The sequence below is a fragment of the Cyprinodon tularosa genome, unplaced genomic scaffold, assembly GCF_016077235.1.
Source record: "Cyprinodon tularosa strain WSP-4 unplaced genomic scaffold, ASM1607723v1 ctg245, whole genome shotgun sequence".
Taxonomy (NCBI): Eukaryota; Metazoa; Chordata; class Actinopteri; order Cyprinodontiformes; family Cyprinodontidae; genus Cyprinodon; species Cyprinodon tularosa.
In genome coordinates this window covers 271,060-293,113 of record NW_024038908.1, presented here as the reverse complement: position 1 = coordinate 293,113, position 22,054 = coordinate 271,060, and the positions used below count along the sequence as shown (strand labels likewise).

At 36.7% G+C, this 22,054-nt stretch overlaps 1 protein-coding gene across 19 annotated transcripts in view; it reads right to left on the bottom strand.

Annotated features, from left to right (window-relative positions):
• eya1 (EYA transcriptional coactivator and phosphatase 1) overlaps positions 1-22,054 on the bottom strand; it is a 91,151-nt gene that overhangs the window by 44,391 nt on the left and 24,706 nt on the right. For 3 of the 19 annotated variants that reach the window (XM_038287768.1, XM_038287773.1, XM_038287774.1), the window contains exons 1-2: positions 8,266-8,571; positions 908-1,035 (exon numbers count right to left, since the gene is read on the bottom strand). In XM_038287768.1, the coding sequence (XP_038143696.1) occupies positions 908-1,031 (124 nt within the window). In that variant the 5' untranslated portion in view covers positions 1,032-1,035; positions 8,266-8,571. Of the gene's footprint in view, positions 1-343; positions 410-907; positions 1,036-1,401; positions 1,468-2,464; positions 2,749-8,265; positions 8,576-22,054 lie in introns of those variants that run through there. The other 16 variants (XM_038287761.1, XM_038287762.1, XM_038287757.1 and 13 more) reach the window with 12 other exon arrangements.

The window sequence follows — 22,054 nt, the reverse complement described above, 5'->3', positions numbered from 1 at the left end:
CCGGGGGTCACGTTGCAAACAATAACCACTATGCTCAGGAGGCGCAGCATGGAGGATCTGAACAAAAGTTCCCAACCTGACAACTCAGAACAATGAACTCAAGGCGAGTTGGTGTCAAACCATGCTTGAAAAAAAAATACCAGAAAATCCAAAGACTTTAATTAATGAAAGGCACAATAGTTGAGGCAGTTTTGTAATTATTACAACTTATAAACTTTTTGTTAGTGTGAGATTGTGATGAACACAAATTTCCTTCGAAATTCGAAAAAGAGGGAGTGCTCCTTTTCCAGTTTGGATAACACCAAGTATTGTCCTTTCATTGTGTCACTAAAAGTAGACAAACCTGCTGTAGACTGTGAGTTAGAACCTAACAACCAGTCTGCAGTGGTGAGCATTGTGATGTTATCACCTATGGGAAAGACAGAATGGCAAAAGGCACATATGACACTCTGCATGGTGGAAAAAAAAACAAACAATTAGCCTCGGGCTAAGATGAAACCTTGTGATCACAAGGCATGGGATGATTTTAATAATTTGTTGGGTTGTGACTGCTTCACTAAACAAAGGCTCAGATTTAAAGCTCAGGCGAATCACCTGAGCAAATAAGTATGTACAGGGGAGACCACATTCAAAACTCAACCATTTCCATGCTGTGGGCTTTGAATAATTACATGGTTGCCTGAATAAACAGCTAATAGTCGCTGAGAAACAACAACTGGCACGCGACTGTGCAACATACAGATACATGGGTAAAAAAATTGTGTCAGGACATCACAAGGGCAACTTTAAACAGAAAATTTCAGTGCAAAAGAAAACTAAGTGTCTTTAAAATGTTTTTTTGTCACTGTTGCTCATTTCTATACATACATTTTATTTAAGATTCTTGATTATAACATAATAAACGTACCTTCTGTGCCATTGGGGGTCATGGAATTGTTACTGATGTGGGAGTTGTCGAGGTTGGGACCATTAGGAGATTCGCTGCTTCCACTTACTCGGCTGTGAGGACTGGCTAGATCCTGCATTTCCATAGACCTACAAGAACACACACACACAGACACACACTTAACAAATCAAATTACACAAACCATTGTAGTTTTAGGAAAGACAAAGATTTCTGACATCTAATGTCGAGTATAAAGAATGCCTGGTTTGAGAACATGAAGAAAATGCACGAGTATCTTATTCTATAGATGTGTAACAAAAATGTTTCGGTGTTTTTTCATAATTTTACAGCATGTTTACAGTAAAATTTGTGTGGTGTTTCATGCAGCTGAAATGACCTTAAGTGTATATCGTTTTTTTGTGGTGATGATGAGTGCTAACAGATGTTTTGCTGGTTTGAGGGAATCCTTAATGTGTTAAAAGCACAACATTCTGCCTTATTATAAGAGCCAATACCTCGGTGATGGGCGGATGAGAACTTCATGAGGCGTGTGTTTGCTCTGGCAAGCTCCTTAATTGTTTCTGTGTTTATACAAAAGACCACGCCACAGAAAACATTATTCTATCTTCTCATCTGTGCACTCAAAGGATTTGATCGTCCGCAGACAACACTGTAGATAGAAGGCATACGAGATTTGGAAGAAGAAGAAGAAAAAAAAGAGCTACTGTTCCTCCTGCAACTATTTTAGGATTTTTGTTTAAACTTGACTTAATCTTAAAGGTTCTTAAAACTAAAGCGTTTTACAAGGGTTAACTATAAAATTAGGTGCTTTGATTACCACCTACATATAGATACACACACACATATATATATATATATATACACACACACACACACATATATATATATATATATATATATATATATATATATATATATATATATATATATATATATATATATACATATACATATATATATATATATGTGTGTGTGTGTGTGTATATATATCATTGTTAACATGTTTTTTTTATTAACACTGCTTTTATATTTGGTTAGTACTATGGATGCTTGCTCACTGAACAAAATTTTAAGGGGTTCTGAATGTCAGAAGTTTCAATTATTTTATACTTCACCTTTATCTACTTTCTTAGCATTTTACAAATGATAAAACTGGCTGAGCTCAAAAGCGAACAACAGACAAAAAACACACAAAGAGAAAACAAAGCAAAGCCAAACTAGACATATAAAATTGGTTATGGAAGCTTCAATGTCTTTTCCCCAAAGGGTGTATAAGTTTACTCATCCTAAAATAATCACACCCTACAAACTGAAAATACTTGACAAAAGTCCAGGGACACTGAGTCTTTTCCTTGCAATTCTCAATCATTTGCTCTCCTACTTTGCCCCAAATTTCCACTCATGGCGTGCCAACTAAAAGGGCTACTGCAATGCATGCTTTCTTCAGTTAGGAAACATATTTAGCAGTGAAATGCCCATTTTTACAGTGATCACTGATGCCATAGACACAGCTACATTTCTTTGGGGATTTTCGAACCGCCACAATTCTGCTCTTACCTGCACCTAGACAGCTCTGAGTCCTCCCAAACCACACTCCCTTTTCTTTATTCAGTCTCCACCTGCCCCAGGCAGGAAACAATGTTAGTCCTTGTTAGTGCAGCTCGATGTCACAGTCCGGAGCCATCCATGACACAAAAAGGCTTATCAGAGAAAACATTATTGTTATTCTGGAGCAAAATGGGAAGAGAGGGCTGGCAAGGGAACAGAGGCCCACATTGTCTGTTTCTGAGCTTCAGCCTGCTCCACTGTTGTTTCCTCCTCCAGGTCCTCCCTCCTCCCTCAGCAAGGGGAGCATGGCCAAATGACGGAAAGGTGATTCATCATTGGTCTACGACAGCTGCAAACTGGATTAGCCCTCCCCCAATCAACATGCAAAGCGGCTTAGCCAAGGTAAGCAGGAAGGGTGTTGGGGGGGTTTGGTGAGTGGAGGGGCTAAAGGAGTTAAGGTAGGCAGCAGGGTGAAGGGTTGGGGGGTACAAGGGGTTGAGGGGAAGCGGGGTGTGGGAGACTCTTTCTACTCTCCTGCCGACTGAAAGAAGATGGGACTTGTTGAGCAGAGGCAAGTCGACCGTGACACCCCTAGCATCTTCAGCAGATCTTTCATCTACAATTGACACTATCTGAATTTATCAGCACTCCTCCTCCAGGCAAAATGACAGGTCCTAATGACCATTGGAGCTTCTTCCCACAGGCCTGCCCAAGCCTGTGGCTATTACCCAGAAAGAAAATACAAAAAATCCTCACTTCACAACCGCTCTGAATAATCAGATGTCTACACAAATGTTTAGATATTCTCACAGTCTCAGCAGGCTGTTTTTAAGCTCCTAAAATCTAATCATATTGTTTGCATAGTTTAAATTGCTAACAGTAAAAGACCAGAGAATGGCTGATGCGACTAATATAGAACAGCAAACCTAACCCTCCCACAATTATTGCTGCACACTACTGGTCAGCTGGCTAAAAGAGGGCTACTACCTTGCCTCTACAACGAGAAATAAAACTCAGCTGTTTGGAAATTTCTACTGCCATAAAATATAAAAACAAATAGATTATCACAGATCACTGCATTCACATAGTTTCAATGCATTTTACAGCTGAAAATAATAACAGCCAGTTGTGCCTTTTTTGAAGCAATGTTAAGTGTAATAGCTTTCTTTCAGCCAGCTGATCAACAACTGAGAAGCATTGTGTTACCAGAAAAATCTCCTGTCATTCAGTCATGTTCTATGGTATCTAATTGGAAAAACGTTAAACTTTAAAATAGATAGGATGGGAAATTTTACTTTTCTAACACATGTTTTCATCTCAGCAATCTACCATTTCCCTGTTTGAATTACTTCCTCTCGTGACAAACATTATTATTACTAATCATCAATGTAATATTATTATGTAGGAGTAGAAAAAAAATTATGAAATTGGTCTCATTTAAAACCTTGTTATAAATGTAAAATTACACTAAATGTGCTTTGTTTTGACTTAAGTTAATATGTAGCAATAATCTCATATCTGCCAATGTCTAGTTATTATAACACAAAAGTTTATGTCTATGTCTTATTTTATTTTTTTTTAGCAAAAATACCTATAACTCCTGTTGGATTGCTTGCATATATCATCCACAGGGCACTCAGGGGCCCCAGATCAGAGTGGTGTAAATGCACACACACACACACACATCTCTCAATGACTCACACACACGGGGCACTTTAGAGGCCCCCAGATCAGTGGTGCATCTCAGACAATGAAGCAGACTGGAAACAAGAACATGGAGAGCATATGGAGCCACATATGTTTCCTATGACGCTGCGAATGCCTCTATTACTCTCCTTTAGCTGACAGTTACATTTTGCTGTCCACTCCCGCTAGGGCCTGCCTCTCTGCAAACATCAAGCGGGGCCTTATACTTGCGTGGTTATGGTGCTATATGAGACTTGACTCTGACCCTCTGTGCAAATAGAGGGTCCCAAAAAAAGGGTTAAAGGCATTCATTTGTTCAGGGAAAAGGAAGGATGCAGTTTTCTTATTTTTCAAATTCTAGCGAGATTTTTAATGGCCCACTGTTTACATGAGCAAAGGTAACCTGAGCTCCATGGTCTTAAGCTTCTTTTTTTTCAAACAGGCTTTGCGCTTCACACCATAGCAAAGCCTTCATGAATACCATTCTATCTTTACAATTTGCCTTCTCTCCTAAACTTTGCAGCTGAATATAACCATTACAGGCTATTCTGTAAAAAACAAAACAAAACAAAAGCAAAAAACGAAACAAAAGAATAAAAACAACAGAAAAGGTGAGTATTTCCCTTTAACACCTAAATTAAGGGGAGTAAATATAAAATAAAATACATGTCAGAATAATAAATATTATTGCTATTTCCATAGAGCTAAAAACTATGAAGACAAAAGAGAAACGCATTCTGCTACAGCACATTAACAGCGATCATGACTACAAAGGTGGTGGTGGGGGGGTGGGACTGCTGGTGGACTGATGTGGGATTGTGAGTGGTGAATTGGGCAACCCGAAAAAGCCATTACCATTCTGGCGTTTCTACCAGCGCCTGCAGGTAGAGCTCACCAGGTGAAAAGATGAATAAAGAAAAACAAAATGAAGATGGAGGCTAGATTTATAAAATGGATCATAAAATAACATTAGTTGATAGAGAAATAGGGCCACATTAAGCATCTTTGATGTCCGTCTTACTTCAATCTGAACTGGCAGGTCTTTGAAGCCTTCGTAAGAACAAAGACCAGCTAGATGAAGCGCTAGAAGTGTCATCAAGAAGACGTAGTGCCACAACAAGCTTCATTCACCGTGGTTTGCTAGCCTTTTAGTTTCGCTTTACTTATTTCAAGGCCTGCATTGCTGAAGATAAATAAAGCCCTAGCCAAGCTTTTAACAGAGATCATCAAAACATGCAGGGCGTCCGATCTGTCTGACCTGTGTTACTATGCATGCGAGGACCTTCTCATTCACATGGATGGTGCTGTTTTAAATGCAAAATCTGGGGCTTGATTAAACTGTTTTTATGAATAAAATAAAAGAAATTATACTCTTTAAATACAGTCAACATTTAATGAGGGATTTTATAGCCTATTTGATGCCATGTATGATTTTGTAAATCTTTGCTGAATAATGCTTTAATCAATATTAATCTTTAGTATGTCTGATTTCCACTTAGGTTGGTCAGCTGAATCCGCATGGTGGCCGAGGAAAAATAAATCTACTCTGACTAGAATGGAGACGCAGACAACAATTGGACACAGATGTGAAGGCTACAAGATACAGTGCATTAAATGCTGAGATTCACTTAAGATTTAATGCATAAAAGAATCGACATTAAATAAGATTTTATTGTATATTTAAAAAACATTATATTAGAGCATTAATAAAAAATAAAAAAAATAAAACACATATTCTTTTGGAAATAAATGTAAAATCAGACCCCCAAAATATTGCACTACATTTTTTACATGTTTGTCATTTATAGAAAAAAATGTAATTTAACTGTGATTTGTAAATAAAAACATAATTGCCAGCAGATGCTTATTGATGCCCAATTTGTCGCTTTAATTTGGATTTTATCTGGCATCATGCCGTAGCAGATCTCTCTGCAATTACATTAAATGTGTAAATACTATTTTCTTCGACCTTTAAAAATATTTCCAGAAGGTGACTCTTTGCCTTTAAGAGGCTATCAGGTAAATTTAAGGTGGACATTTTGTCACAACCTCCCGATTACCATGGCCACTGCGGAGCGAGGGGAGATTTTTGACATGACAGCTGAAACCAGAAAGCAAAAAGCTTACTGATTTTTATAAGGTGGTATTATATATATGTATATATATATATATATATATATATATATATATATATATATATATATATATATATATATATATATATATATATATATATATTTTTTTTTTTTTTTTTTAAAGGAAATATTATGAAGAATTAATTACCTAGAAAAAAAACTTAAATTTCCTGTAATATTTGGAATAGTGCAATATATAGAGCTGTAACAACAATAATCCTCACATCAGTGTATTTACAAATAAACACAGGAAAGGATATTAGTGATCTGTAATGGCAGTCATCTGAAAGCTCATTTCCTGCTCTTTCAACCACATATTTTAGATTCAAACAGTGGCGTGTTAAGAAAACAACACCCCACGGTATTTAGTAAACACCCCCAGCCCACTAATCACCTACAACAGACTACTTAATAGAGGGTCCCTGTTACCTTCTTCCTTCTCTTGTGCCCTGTTTTCAACTCCCCGTCTTTCCTCTCTAGTCTCTGAATGAAGCTGGACCAATTAGTGCTCTGTGTCTTTCACCATTTTCAATCTCCAGGCCAAGGGTCTAGCCGGCTAGTTGCATCCAATACGGAAGGCATCAGTCCTTAGGCAAACATTGACACCGTCACCAGAGCTCACTGCAGCTACACAACCATGAAGCGCTGCAGCCAGTCAGAGAGACCCTGATCTCTGTCTGTGTAAAGCAAATATGCCGTGCAAACAGCCTTTAAATCAGTCAGCCCATTATCTGTTAATCGAATAAATAAGGTGATTGTGTGTGAGAGAATAGCAGCAGCAGGCAGTCACACAAACTGTCATGTTTGTCTTAATGAAACAGAGGACAATTTGCGAGCAGACTCTTCGCTTTCATCAACACAGGAAGAAAACGAATTAGATGCTGAAAAACAAGTATAAAGACTAACTTCTAAAAGAGACATTTCTGTCATATATACTAACACACCAAACTGTGTTTGTATTATTTTTTACTTAACGTGTAAGTCTGGCATCAAAGGCAAGACATTTAACCAGACCATCCTTCAATTAGGAAGGTTAGTGATTACAGCTGGAGGAAGCATCATCTTTGCTGAACGTAAAACGCCGGCGAGCGGAGACGCCACACAGCCAGTAGTCGAGGCCTGTCGTCTTGGTGAGCCGCTCGGCCGCTCTGCAGCATTCCTGGCCTCAGCAGATGGCATAAGATGTCAGCTGCTTTGACTGTGTTCGTTATGTTGGTTCTGCTTGAAGAAAATGTACTACTGCAGTGCAAAGCGAGCTTTTCTTCCCGAATAAAAAGCTTAAACTTTACCAAGAAAAACTAGACATGAGAAGACTAATAAGTAAAATATTTACAGGTTGATTTTTTTATTTCATGCTATGACAATAATTTTTATTTTCAATTTTGTATCAATAAATATAACATGTTTGACAAATCATCTAAAAGTACTTAAAAAAAAGAGAGATTATAAACCTATTTTGTATTAATTCTAACCAGAGTAGAAAATACATTTTGAAAAATATTTTTGCAACGAGTTAGAAAATTATTAAAAATGAAACAATATTTTTTGGTAATATCAAGCTAGATTCCATTTTTAAATTAAACTGTTTTTGAAAATCTTCAAAACGTTTTTTTAAACTTACTCTTATTTTATTGTACATTTTCAGATAAGGCCATTTTTTTCTATTAACATTATCTCAATAAGTAACTACCGTTAATCTATAACATGTTTTTAAAATAGCTAAAAATAAACACTTTCAGTTTCTATTTCTTTTAGTTATTGCAATCTTGCAAGCTTTGTTTATAAAAATGTAAAATAAGTTTAAGATTTAGCTAAAAAATGTAGAACATAATTTGCAATTTACTGAAGATTTTCAGTAACCAGAAATTGCATGCTGTAATGATAATTTATCAGATAAAAGTACCTATTAAAGAGTCAGAAAAACAAAGGTTCAGAAGACAGGACTGTTAGATATGTTAAAAATGAAAATAATTTGAAAGTTATACTCACTACAATTAGAGTTGAATCCCTGTGTGTTTATCCCCTCTTTTATCCTCCCCTTTAAAAAAAAGAAATCTTCTGGAAAAACGGTCGGCCAGTCCAGCAGAGAGGACAGCCCGCTGTCTTAAACAGCTCTCAGAGTGTTGGTAGAAGCTGTAGCGCAGTAAATGTAAACTACAGGACTACTTTTTTCTTTCTCATTTTAGGTGTTGGAACCCATTGAGCCTAGCTCAGTATCTCAGGAGACTGACTTATTGAGAACGAGAGTTGTCCGATTACTGCTTCAGGCAGTGACTGGTGAGTGTCTGAGGAAGAAGGGGGGAAAAAAGAGAGAGAGAGGGAGTGTGTAAGGGTGGGAGGGAGGGAGGAAAGCGGTGAATGAGTTAGAGGGAGAGGGAGGCTGCTGCTGCTGTTTGAAAAAGCTGAAAAGTTGCTTGGTGCTCTCACAGGAAGACTTTGAGGCTGGAGGAGTCACAGGGGAGTCGTGCCGCATACAAGCTCCCCCATATGTCATTCACTCCAAGCTTTAAGAAAGAGTCCTCTCCAGATTGTATCAGTGCAGACCAAGACAATGCTCAACAGCATGCTCTGCTCACACAGCCCGAGGGCTCAAACTTTTCTTCTCACCCCCTTCTCTCTTGTTTTTGCCATGCTCATTTTTTTTCCCCAACACCACAAACCGCATCTTTTTTTTCTTTGTTTTTGCTTTCTCTCTGAGCTCAGGGTCAAAGATGGATTTCTTTCTGTCACAGAAGGACTTCAGAGGGCAAACGAGGGGGTTAGGTCATTAGCTTTAAGGTGATAGGGAGCCAGAGGTTTAACAGCGGCCGAGAGTCTCGCCTCTGCCCGTCTCCGCAGCACTCTAGTGGAAGTCCTCCGTCAACACATACGCACAGCCTCTGTGTGCAAGGTAATGATTGCCTTCTGTCTGCTCCAGGTTATTTTTTCAACTGAGCGAAGCTGCTTCGTAGGGCCGCGCTGCTACTGATGAGCTGAAACTGGTGATTTATTCAAGCTGGTGATGAGGCCTGAGCAGATTTAGCTGCAAAATGTCATGACATTGTTTCTAAGAATATCATCTGTGTGTATAAACTGTTCAAAATACCAATGAACCGTTTCAAAATTTGTTTAATTTCAACACAGGAAAAAAAAAGCTGCAGATGAAATACCAACTGTAATACTGACAAATGATGATGAAGAAAGAGGAAATCATACATTTACTATGGTAAAGAGGTGGTGAGAGAGACAAAACACCCACGGCTGGAAAAAAAAAAGTCCGCTGTGTTTCTGTCTGGACGTCCTAAAAAACTCTGTTTCCTACTTGCCATTTCCTTATGATAATTAGTAGAAATGGGGCCGATGAGGACAATATCTTAACAAGTTAGTTTCAAGACTTACATTTTCAATCTTACGCTTTCTACAATTAAAAATTTACTAAAGGTGTAATTGAGAGGTACTGGATGTTCCTGTTAAAACATGAGAAACAAAATCCCTTTAAAAAAAAAGATTATTTTACATTTACATTTCAATATAAGTTATTTTCTTTTCCTGTCCAGCTAAATTAATCTAAACTCTGAAATACCAAGTTAAACTTCCGATATAGGCGTGACTGTCGATTGTCGGTTTCTGCTATCAAAGGTAAGAACTATAATTGTTTTTTTTAAACATTTTTCATCGTACTATTCATTCTGATTACGTAGGTTCCTCTTATTGAGATGCCAAAAAAAGTATGACAAATATACTTTTTTTTCTTAGTTTGTTTGAAGCCCCTCCCCCACCTGTTGCTGTACACTGCCTACTGGGTCATTTTCAAACCTACAGATTCTATAGTTTTTTAAACTTCACATGTAATGTCAGAGATAGAAGTGACCAGAGGTTGTTCCAGCTGCATGGAGCACAAAGTAACTCACAACTGTTCCTCCCCAACCTGTTGCTGAGTACGGCTGGTCCGCTTGGTTGAAAGGAGGTTTACAGGAAAGACAATTGTTTTTGTTTTTTTTTGTTTTTTTTCAGAAATATTTACAACTCTCATGAATTTTTAACCAAAGCAACACTATCCATTTATAATTTGAAGCTATTGATTAAAATATTGTGGAAATGCTTTTTTAAATTGACCCATATGCAGACTATATCTAAAGATCTGTAAAGCAATCAACATTAGATTGGTTCACTCAGTAACAAACCAGCTAATATCAAATTGTTATATAAGAAGAGCAAAATGTGGATGATGTTATAATGTTGCAAATCCTTGTACTTAGAAATTTTAACAAATGTGGTGCTCAATCTATATTTATATTCAAGTCTAAATATTAGATATTTATGTTACAAAGATAAAAAAAAATCAATTTTACTATGAAAGAATAAAAGCTGTCTTGTCTTTTAAATAAATGTATCAGATCTAGATCAGATTTAGTTAAGCATGTATTAATTGACCTTTTACCCCTACTTTGGGTATATTAAAATCAATTGTAATGCACTAATTTTACATTAAATTTGGAGTTTCTTAAAATAATTTTAGAAAATATTTTATGTATGTTTTTATTCTTAAATCCTGGTCAGGAACAGTGGTTGTAAATTAGCTTTGGTTGACAACCTCTCCCTGTTGAAGTAGATTAGCTGTAAACTTAGTGTCCAAACAAAACATGGCCAACAAGAACATAGCTAAAGTCAGTAATGAGCAAAATAGTGCAGAGCTGCAGCTCTCCTGAACGTAACACAGCAGTAACAATATGGATGAAAAAGCACTCTCGAATGGGTAAATCTATACTACCACATGATAGCATTGGCTCGTGAAATAAATGTTACATATACCACCTTGCTTATAACTCCGTTGACTAATAAGAGATGCTGGGGGACTCCCAGGTAACTATTTCTAATAGCAGTGGGGCACACATGCCAATCATGTTGCTGCGTTCAGGCAGCGGCCTTCTCTGTGTGTCAATAAACAGCCGTATAAAATTAGATGGGAGACGAAATTTTGCAAGTGAGTTATTTTCAAATTGCATGGTGTAATCATGCAGCATTGTTTATGCCTTAAATAAACTCAGATTTTCCTTCATGCAGTGCTCTGCAGTGTGTGTTTTGAATAAAGGCTCCAATCAACGCAGCAGTTTCACTGGAGATTAAATAAATTAAAGGCTGTCAAAACCAAGCAAGCTTATAAAAAGGACAGATTAAGTTTTACGTTTTTAAATTGCTTCTGCGCAATTTACAAGAGCTCAAGATTTGTACATTTTGAAAAGAAACTAAGAAGTGTTTCTATTGTAGACAATGAAATAATCATTTATACAACAATAAAACCTAAAATTCCCCTGTGTCTGCCAAATGGAGGCTTAGCAGAAGATGCACAGATACGGTCCAGTTGACATAAGTGCTAAAACTGCACTTGCCAAAAACTATATCAAGTAAGAAATTTGAGAAGCAAGCTAAGATTAAATTTGAAGCCGTTCTTTATTAAGGATTATCTTGATGGGACTCAATGGTCTTCATGTGGGGTTGCAAGGATGCCTGTCTGCAATTTAGAGTGAGGAGAGATCTGAAGTGTCCTACACTGCCAATAGGTTATCCCCTCAGACCGAACTCCAAATTGCTGATTCTGTTTTAAAGATAAGGGCTAAGGTACGTTTAAATAACTTTTATTACTTTTGAAGAGACTTTTTCTTTTTTTGGACTTGCAGATGAACCAAGTTTACTTTTCTTGACTTAGAATATACAAACAGTTTAACGGAAGCAGGGACACTGTGACAAGGGATCAATGGTTTTGGATTAAACAAAAAGCTTACACTCTTGTGACACAGTTGCAGTTTTTTCATATGCATGCACTGCAACATTGTTTAGGCAGAGCTACTACAGTGTTTATTCAGCGTCACACTTTGGGGGGATTGAGTTCTGTCTTTGACATGCATCTCAGCGGAGAGTTACGTATTTAAAACCTTCACCCTCTGAACGGGAAATCTGAACCTTGAGATAACTTTGAATAAAATAACACTTTTATATATTTTTACAAGCATTAGCGACTGAAGTGTTTAAATGTTGACTTAAGAGGAATTGCTAAAAACCTTAATTAAACGTGCCTCCTTTACAAAATTTGAAAATCTTGCCCCTCAGTCACATGGGAAAAAGTTTGCAGGACGTCAGTTTGTTAAAGAGCTCTGTTACTGTGAGGTACTGGATGTTCCTCTTTTAAAAAGGCAAAACAAGAGTGGTTAAGTGAAATGGTATACTCTTTCAAATAAATTCTGAAATAAACGTCCTGCTCTGTCCCAAATGCTGTGCTTCTGATAGAGGTGTGTTTTGCTCTATTTAAATTACTCAAGGTAATTTAAATAGAGCCGTTGGCCGGTTTCTCATTTCAAGGTTTTTTGTTTTTTTTTTGTCGGTTTTTAAGTTATGGTTTCAAAAGTTTAGAGCATTTGCCATGACCAAACACTTCTTAAAAGCAGCCACAAGTCCCTCTGGCAAATTCAGATAGATGTAAATGCCAGTATAGTGGGGAAAAAAAGAGGTGCCACAAATCCCCCTTATCAAGGTAACCTGAAAATACAGGCAAGCTTTTGGGATGCTTTATGTAAACCAGTAGGCAGGCTCACAAGTAGTGATTACTTGCTCAATTATTCTTTATCTTTGGTACAAGCTCCCTTAATGCTCCTTAGGGCTGTCTTTAATTGGTATCATTTGCAAGGTAAATACTAACAAATAAACTGTAATGCAAAACTAGTTTATTTATAGCACATTTCAGTAGCAAGAAAACTAAAACTATTGTACATAATAGGAAAACACAAAGATATTTATATTGAATGATAATAGAGAAAATGATAATTCTAAAATGATTGATAATAAAATAAAAGAAAGTTGAATTTCTACCAATTTAAACTATTTATATTTAAGCAGGACATTCAAAGCCACGCTAAAAAATAAGTTTATAATAAGCCAAGCACTAAAGTAAAAATTGTTTTGTTTGGTTCTGGTTATGCAGAGTAGGCTTGGGTCAGAAAACCTGAGAAATCTGGGCATTTTATGCTAATAGATGCAATGATTAATAGACCAACAATTGTTTACACTCTGTTCTACGAGTAATAGGGAGTTAACTTATCAGGACATATAATCTGTTTATTTTTAGCACATCATCAATGTGGGACTGTTCCAATTGTATCCATTTGGGGAAAGGAGGGACATTCAGCAGAACTGTTGAAGTCGACTTGACAAAGAAACACCTAGTGCATGCCTACAAAAGTCTGGTTTTAGCAAATCACTGTAATGATCTTGGTGCTGATGACTGGATTGATTATTCATTTTATTCACCTGCCAAGCTCTGCCCAGTTTTCATTACCGTTCAACTTATCCACCTGCTGGAGCCTCTATTTAACCAGCCTTCAACCACTCATCAGAGCCAGATTATCTGAGCCTGTGGTTGGAGTTCTCTAGAGTACCTGAGTGTTTTTGATTTCCTGATCCTGACCAGTTCTGCCTTTGACTTCTGAGTCTGGCTGTTCCCATTCTGATCTGTTTGCCGGACCTGTCCTTGGAGTCCTGCTGGATTTCTGTCTGTATGCTGTATGAACTGATTTCTAACGCCATCCTGGATCCCATTTGGTACCTCTTCAGATCTCTGGTCTCCTGGTCCTGACTCCTGAGCATGACCTCGACACCGGGTTTAGTTTCGCTCTCTGGATTACCCTGCCTTCCTTGGTCTGCTAGGTTCTGATCTCCTTCCTGTTCTCCGACCTCCGGGACATCAGTGACTTGGACTCTCTGGGCAAATTTGTTGTTCAAGAGCCATTTGAGACATTAGTTCTAGGTGATCTTTATGTGACAGAAGACCAGCTTTGTTACCGTGTTTATGTATCTCTCAACGTTCAGGTCTGAGTACATCATTAAACCCAGATTTTGAGACTGATTTGTGATTTCTAGATTTATTAACTGAGGCTTTGTGCTAACTTTTAAACACTCTTCCTTTGTTCCAACAACTATGACTTTGGTTTTGTTTTGATTCTGCCTGAATAAAACTTTTGCATATTGTTGCGTCGACTTCTACTATACATTTACCCAGCACTTGAATGGATTCATAGTCACCTGGTAACATTGTAATGTCAAGCTGTGTGTCATCGGTATAGCTAAGGTATCATATCTTGGCTTTTATTAAATCTTAGTTAAAGGGAGCATGTAAAAATCCCCCCTTACATTACATTACATTACAATGCCATGTATTTGTGGTGGTCTTTGATGTAAAGTAACCTACTGAACCGGGGAAAAAAGCCAACACCACACTATATATAAAAGTAGAAATAACAACTGTTCAAACTTTTTAAGGCCTCTTTGTGTCATCCAAAAGTGACAGTTATTTCATTCTAAGAGCCAAATCATAAAGTCTCTCGTTGTTTATATAAATGTTTTTCCATAGTAACACATTTTTCCTAGCTGCATGGTGCAAAACAATCTGGCCTCACAGTGCATGGAAGGCCATGGTTGCTAAAATGCAATAATTTAGCTGTGTGGAACCAGGCTTTGCTTCTCTCAAGATGATGAAAGCAGGAAAGGTTTGTCTCTCTATATATTGGTGTTTTTTTATGTGAGATCTAATGATCTAGCTGATTAGCTTAATCTGCATTTTTTTTTTTTTAAACTGAAGTTAAGATTATTTTTAGAAATATGTTATCACAATTGCAGCAATAAATGTAGCATTTTTTTAAATAAAGTAATTGGATCAGTCATGTAATTTTATTTGCAATTTTCTATCTCAATGCCCTGATACCTTAAAACAGAAATATATTTCCTCAAAGTTTGCATACCATGAGAATCTCACTCTGGCTTATGCCTAAACTCATATGACAACTAAAGCTAAGCACAGCAAAACAAACTGAACCCAGCACCTCTTTGAGGATCAAAACCAACTTACTGTGATATAAAAACGTCTTTCAACACAGTATACACAGTGCAAAATTCACCCATCTAGGAAGCTTTCATTAAACTCCAAAGGAAGTCTTTCAGGATGACAGACTATGACCACAAAAAAGATTTTGACAGTGCAGACAGATAATTTTGAAGTCCCTTAAGGTAAATTAGTAGTGAGGGGATTGCTTTCAAGTGGCGAATGAAAGTTCTGAATGAAGGCTGAAAACTTCATAAACAAACATCAAGTTGGCTTGCTTTCTCTAAGGAGCAGAGATGAAAGTAAACACAGCATACCTCAACATGGAAATACACATGAATTTTCCTCCACAGACAGCTAGAAACAAAGAAAATGGTTAACCTCTCGGAACGTCAAAAGCTTGAAATAACAGAGTGGCCTTTCTGTTGTAGTTATTACTGGTCCAAAACCAAACAAACGCAACATATTTTGAATGTGTGGAAATACCCATTTTTGTAAACTATTCAAACTGTATCAATTTGAACTTTTGCTGAGGTAGTTATATAAAGGGATTACTATAATCTGCAGTTGCTGTAGTAAATACAAACCAATCTTTAGTTAAAAGTCCCTGGGGACACATTTGTTTAAGAGTAAGCCATATGAGGAGTGCATGGTTTTTGACCAGGGAAGCACACCTGGGGAAAGTCTATGAGGAACTCGAAAGTCCTTAGACAGAAACTTTATTACTCTCCAGTGGCCCTAAAAGAGCAAAACAAGCACACTTTGGAGACCTATTACTCAGAATGAGACCTTTTTGAGGCAAAGTACCACCGAAGGCATTAAACAGTGAAAATATATCCAAATGAAAGCTAATAAAAACTGTCAACTAAGAAAGATAACTAAATTATGTCATTCTAATTTACCTAGTGCACACTAACACCTACAAAAGTATGGATTTATCTAGATAATTTGCCTTTCCCAAATTCTGATGATTTTTCATTGAAATAGACAGAATAATATGTTGCAATTTGGACAGAACTAGCTTCAAATGACATTAAGAGATGCATGAACAAACCAATCAAAACAGACCAATGCTCAGCAATAATAATTAAAAAAAAGAAATGAAAAAATCTCAAAATTTTAAATTGCAGTGATTCAAATACATGTTTTGATAAATTTTCAAAATTAATATCAGTCCATGATAGGCCTATACAATGCTTAAATAGGCCAAATATAGGATCACACAAATCTACACAATCTTCATAAAAAACAGCATAAATAATTAAAAAAAAGAAATAAAAATATCCATAATTGTAATTTGGGAGGAAATTTAAGTTTATCAATGGAAAATAAAATAAAAGCAAACAGATTCAATCATCGCCAAAAAGAATATTTAAACAGCTAAGGGACTAAATAAAAATGTAAAATTTCTAAATCAAAAATAAGAATAATAAAATAGAATTGACAGTACACCACAGAAAAACACACATCATATAAAAGAAACAACCACCAGTTATCAGAATAGCATGTGTGCAATAAAGCCTGGTGACTGGAAACACACAAAATGAACATCCCTGAGTCTGACCTTGTTAGAGAAAAACAAAAACAAACCATTCACAGAAAAACAAAGATAGAAAGTGTTTAAATAATGGCACAAATGTAAAGACATACCACTATCACAAAGCACGTGCTTAAAATGACCCCTTCTATGACGTAAGTTACTATTCAACTTATTTCTTGATTCTATTAATATAATTAAACCTTTCTTATTGAGGATTCTCTGGCAGAAGAAAGAAGTTGAGAAAATAAGCTAGGTTAAAAAAAAACAGGAAGGAAGGAAGGAAGGAAGGAAGGAAGGAAGGAAGAAAGAAAGAAAGAAAGAAAGAAAGAAAGAAAGAAAGAAAGAAAGAAAGAAAGAAAGAAAGAAAGAAAGAAAGAAAGAAAGAAAGAAAGAAAGAAAGAAAGAAAGAAAGAAAGAAAGAAAGAAAGAAAGAAAGAAAGAAAGAAAGAAAGAAAGAAAGAATAATAATGAGTAAAAAGTAAGTAATACTTAAAAGTGTAATGGCAAAATAATTTAAAGTAGGTAGTATATATTTGTGGTAATATATAAGATATATAAGATTCTGGTTTGAAGACAGAACCTCTAAAGGAACACTACTAAATCAAATTCAGATGTGTCCTATAATGCCAATATGTTTGGCAATAAATTTTCAGCACTGCCTCTAATGGCAGCATTTGTCAGGGTCGCCACAAATGTCTGACACAGACTTCTTACTGGTGCAACCCAGGCGTCCAGAAATGTGGCACTCCCAGTCTCCTACACAGCTGCCCAGGTCAGCGGAGCACAGGGAGCCGGTCCACTGATCAGACGCCTTGCACCAAGTCTAGGCCACAGTCCTCAGTAGAACTTATGTTCAGCACACCACCAACTCCCAGTAGGTTAGAGTGCAAAATGCAGAGGTTATGCACATAACTGTGGCCTTGCAATCCCCCCTCCCTCAGGCTGACTCAATGTCTCCTGTCTCTGATTCGCTTACCCAAACCCCCACTACCACTGTGACATTTGTGAAGCCAGGAGTCCACATAACAAAAACACATTAGGCAAATGTCTGGGGTCAAACGTCTGTCTGAATTGGCCAGATGAAAGACACCAAGACTGGGTCCGCTCGGCTACATACTCCTTAGTGACTAAACTCAGTTATGAAAGAGGAAGTTCAGAGCAAACTGGTGGCTTGTCTGACAGCATAGATGTACTTCAATATTATCTACATCAAGAACACTACCATGCGGCCATCTAACTCAACAAAGTTATGTGACGCAGCTAAACTGGAAGATTATTTATATTAAACTTTCCTGCACACTTTTCCACAAGAAGAAAAATTAAATGAGAACAGCTTGATGAATAAGCTTCACTACTGGACACCAGAACTCCAGACTTAACAACTGGGCTTGGCTGTCAACAGTACTTTATGTATGTACATAAAAAAAAAATGGATCATGGATTATATAGACATTAATCATGCGTTTCAAACTACAGCAGTCCGTATGTTATGCATCACAGCCTTAAAAGTGGTTATGAACTTTTAACCTGTGCAGGGAGTCCAAGTCATAAAAGAAGCTATAGAGACTTTATAATTGACTTATAATGGAGAAATTGCCTATATATTTAATTTATTTAGTAACAATTCCTTCTCAAAAACAGGCTTATTGCTCACAACATGTATATTTAAGAGCAAGTAAGAAAATAAAACAAAACAAAGATAGAAAAGAATGCAGCCAATTACTTTGAATGATGAATGATGTTGCATTTGGAGAACCAAAATGAAGAACAGAAGCTGGTATAAAAGCAACGTGCAGATTCATACTGTAAGTTATGATGAAATGAAGAAACTTTGTTACAACGGGATACACAATATACAGTTGTGCTTGACAGTTTACATATCCTCCCATGAAAGAAAACTATACCTTCACACTAGTACTTCAAAAAACACAAAACTGAAGAAGTAATAATACCCCACAATTTACTAAATTATACCAAATTATAACTTTGTAAAATGAAATATTGATTTTTACTGAAAAAATAAATAAATAATAATAATTCTATAAAACAAACCACAACAAACCACCTGCTCACAAACATCAAACAAACATACATGTCAACAGGTGCAGAAGTCTTACTGAACATTTCCTCAACATTACAGAAAACACCTGATTTCAGTGACTGTCTCGAAGTGTGCTTAAAAAAAAATTATTATTTATTATTTTGTCATTTTCGATTTATTTTAATAGCAGCTGGGTTTTTACCTTCATTAGTGGAAGGGTATGTATACTTTCAGCAAAGCTGTATGTACATTTTATTATATTTTACATATTTATCCCTGTTAAAATACCACAAAAACAGTATAATAGCAGAAATGTGGCTCTCTACACTTGTTAGAATTTCCTAAAGGTAATAGATTGGATAATTTTACAATAGTAGTGAGACTAAGTACTAAGCTGGGTGGGTGAATTATTAGAAAACCTTTATTTTGCAGTGGCGTCCTCATTTTTAGCAGACGAAAACATATACAGCCTCATTTTTTTTTTATCTGCAGACAGTTGAGTTTTAGATCACTAGGGGAGTGGTGGCCTAGTGGTTAGGGCATAGAACTTGGAATCCTGAGGCTCTGAGTTCAAGCCCCACTCCCACAGACTGCCACTCTGGGGCTCTGAGCAAGGCCCTTAATCCCACACTGCTCCCCGGGCGCCCAACAATGGCAGCCCACTGCTCCCCTAGGTGATGGGTTAAATACAGAGGTAAATTTCTCCAATATGAGATCAATAAAGTTAAATTATTATTGTTAGTGATTCTTCTGTGAAAAAACTAAACTGATATCATGGCAAGAACTATCCCAATCCAAACAGCATAAATTTATTCCAACATACAATGTAAGACAGCGTCCTTTTGGTGGTGACAAGCACTCACTTTGTTCTTTTATTTCTTCTTTTTGAATGTTAGAATCGTGGCAATATTTTTGAGGACAGCCTTAACCAGGAATGGGTCTAAGTCTGGGAAATATCTTACCTAAGGATTTAAAAGGCTTCTATGAAAAAATATTCTGCCTGTAATTAACCACATTGGTTACATAGCACAATTGTGACAAAAGCTATTATAAAATAAAAGGATCTTGTATAATTTAGGAATCCATTGCAAGTAATACATGTGCTCTGACTAGAACTGAAGCTCAGATGCACAAAGGCATTAGCACTCTCCTTTGAACTGACAACTGTGTTACCCAGGATAGCCTCTTTCACTGTGCAATGATTCATGCAAATATCACTTTTCTCCACATAATCAATCCCATGTTTTACCCAGAGTAAAACTGAGCAATAACATGTCACTAAAACTCCTTGAGCTCATTTGTGATAAGATTCTTACGAACTACATGTGTTTTGGTCCTAAAAAGTAATATTTAGCCAGCAGTATCTGTGGTTGTATGAAGTAAAGTTAAATTACTCATATTGCATCTACTGCTCAGAAACAGTAGAAAAACAGCAGGTGCAGAGCTGGGTTTCCTTAAAAAAAGAAAACCCAATAAACTTTACAAACTTGTGCTAATCTAGCTACAGTATTGACTCTCTGTACCTATATTTGCAAAACAGAGAAATGAACAGTGTTGTGTCGTTATCTCTGGGTTTTGGGTTCATCCTTCTTTATATCCAACATTCCAGTTGTTAAATAATCCTGGGGCAAAAAGGATTTCTGAAAAATAAGCTCACATGCTTTTCCTGCAGCGATGAGCTCTGAGGCAACAGAGATTACAACATCTTTTTTGTGAATCAGCTGCAACACTTCCATTGATATTTTTTTTCTGAAAATCTCCTTTCTGTCAAGAAAATAATCCACTTTCAGAGTGACAGGTTTCAAGATGGAAGAGTTAATATGGCTTATTAGACCTGACATAAAATTATCTTTCTTCTGATTCATTTCACGTTTGTACTTTTAAGATATTTTAGATTTTTTTTGCCTTCATAGTATGTTAAAGGTATGCACCAAATGGGTCAAAAGCTAAATGTTTATATGTTTAAAAAGTAGAAATCGTATTGACTTCCATGTATGAGCCTCTTACTTTTTACCGTAGTTGTAATGAGGAAGAAAGACAATCTTTCATTCACTGTGTTTGCTAGAGCGCTACTTCTATGCTATCTATAACACGTAGACAGGAAGTTCTGTCCAAGTTAATTTGAATTTGAAAAAATAACCAAGACTGTGTCATTTCAGGTTAAAGGGATCATAACCAAAAGCAAAATTAAAAAACATCCCAATTTCTATTAAAAAAAAAATCGAGTAATAAACCAGTGATGGCTTCTCACAGATCTGACACTTCCTGATGGAACAGTTTCTTTTTACAAACACATCATTGTAGGGAACAGCCATACAACTTAACGCTATGCAATGTTTGTTTTCTCTGGAGGTGTTCGTCGCAGCAGTTTTCCTGATAAAGGTGACTGCCCTTTGGAGGAAATGGAATTTGAAATGAACTCTACTAAACACTTAGTCTTTGTTTTTCTTTTTTAGAAATATCTTTTCTTTCCATTGAGGTTGGGAACACAGTATAATTTTTGTCTCATTTTGGGCCCATTTTGCAGTGGTACGAGACTTATTTGAATCCAGCCGAGTTTCAGCTTCATGGTGTGTCCTGTGTTGTATAATAATGTGGGGCGACTGGCTTCTTACCTCCCAATCTGGAACCATACACTCAGATAAAAATCAACCATAAAAACATGAAATCCAGTTGGCTGTCATGTGGATTTGTGAGCCTATCCTTCTGTTGAAGCAGACCCATAAGCGCCTTCAAGCTGATTTTACTCAAACTTGCTTAAATCTTCTTTTCTAACTTCAGTTCCAGATAGTGTAGTCTTTAGAGGGACTGTGTATTTACAGTACGTATGCAAATCATGCGTTCCTTTATTTAGCCGTTTGGTGTGATCTTTTTCTTTGTAGGAAGTGTTGTAGCTGGACAAGCTCACATCAGTTGCACCAACAAGATTAAAGCTGGCAGTTTGGTGTGATTTGATTCTTGGTTATAGGTCTGTTCAGCCAATCCTCCTTACACCCTCACAGGTGTGTTCAGGCGGCATGTCTTTGGTAAGCTACTATGCTGCCATTACTCTCAACCATGCATCACACAAAAACTTGATATGACGTCATCACAATAACTAATGCTAATAGAAGCAATACATAAGCATGGTCGAAACAACATTCTACAGGTCTAACTAAACTTTGAGACTTTTGCACGTCCACTATGATTTAAAAGGAGATATAGGTAATAATTGATTATTTTAGATGGAAAGAGCTAAAGATATTTTCTAGATGAAATTTGGTGTGATGTCGCGCACCATCTCTCTGTGTTTATCTCCATTTTCTTGCTTACAAGCCTGGCTTGCTGCACATCCTGGTTCGTCCATGTG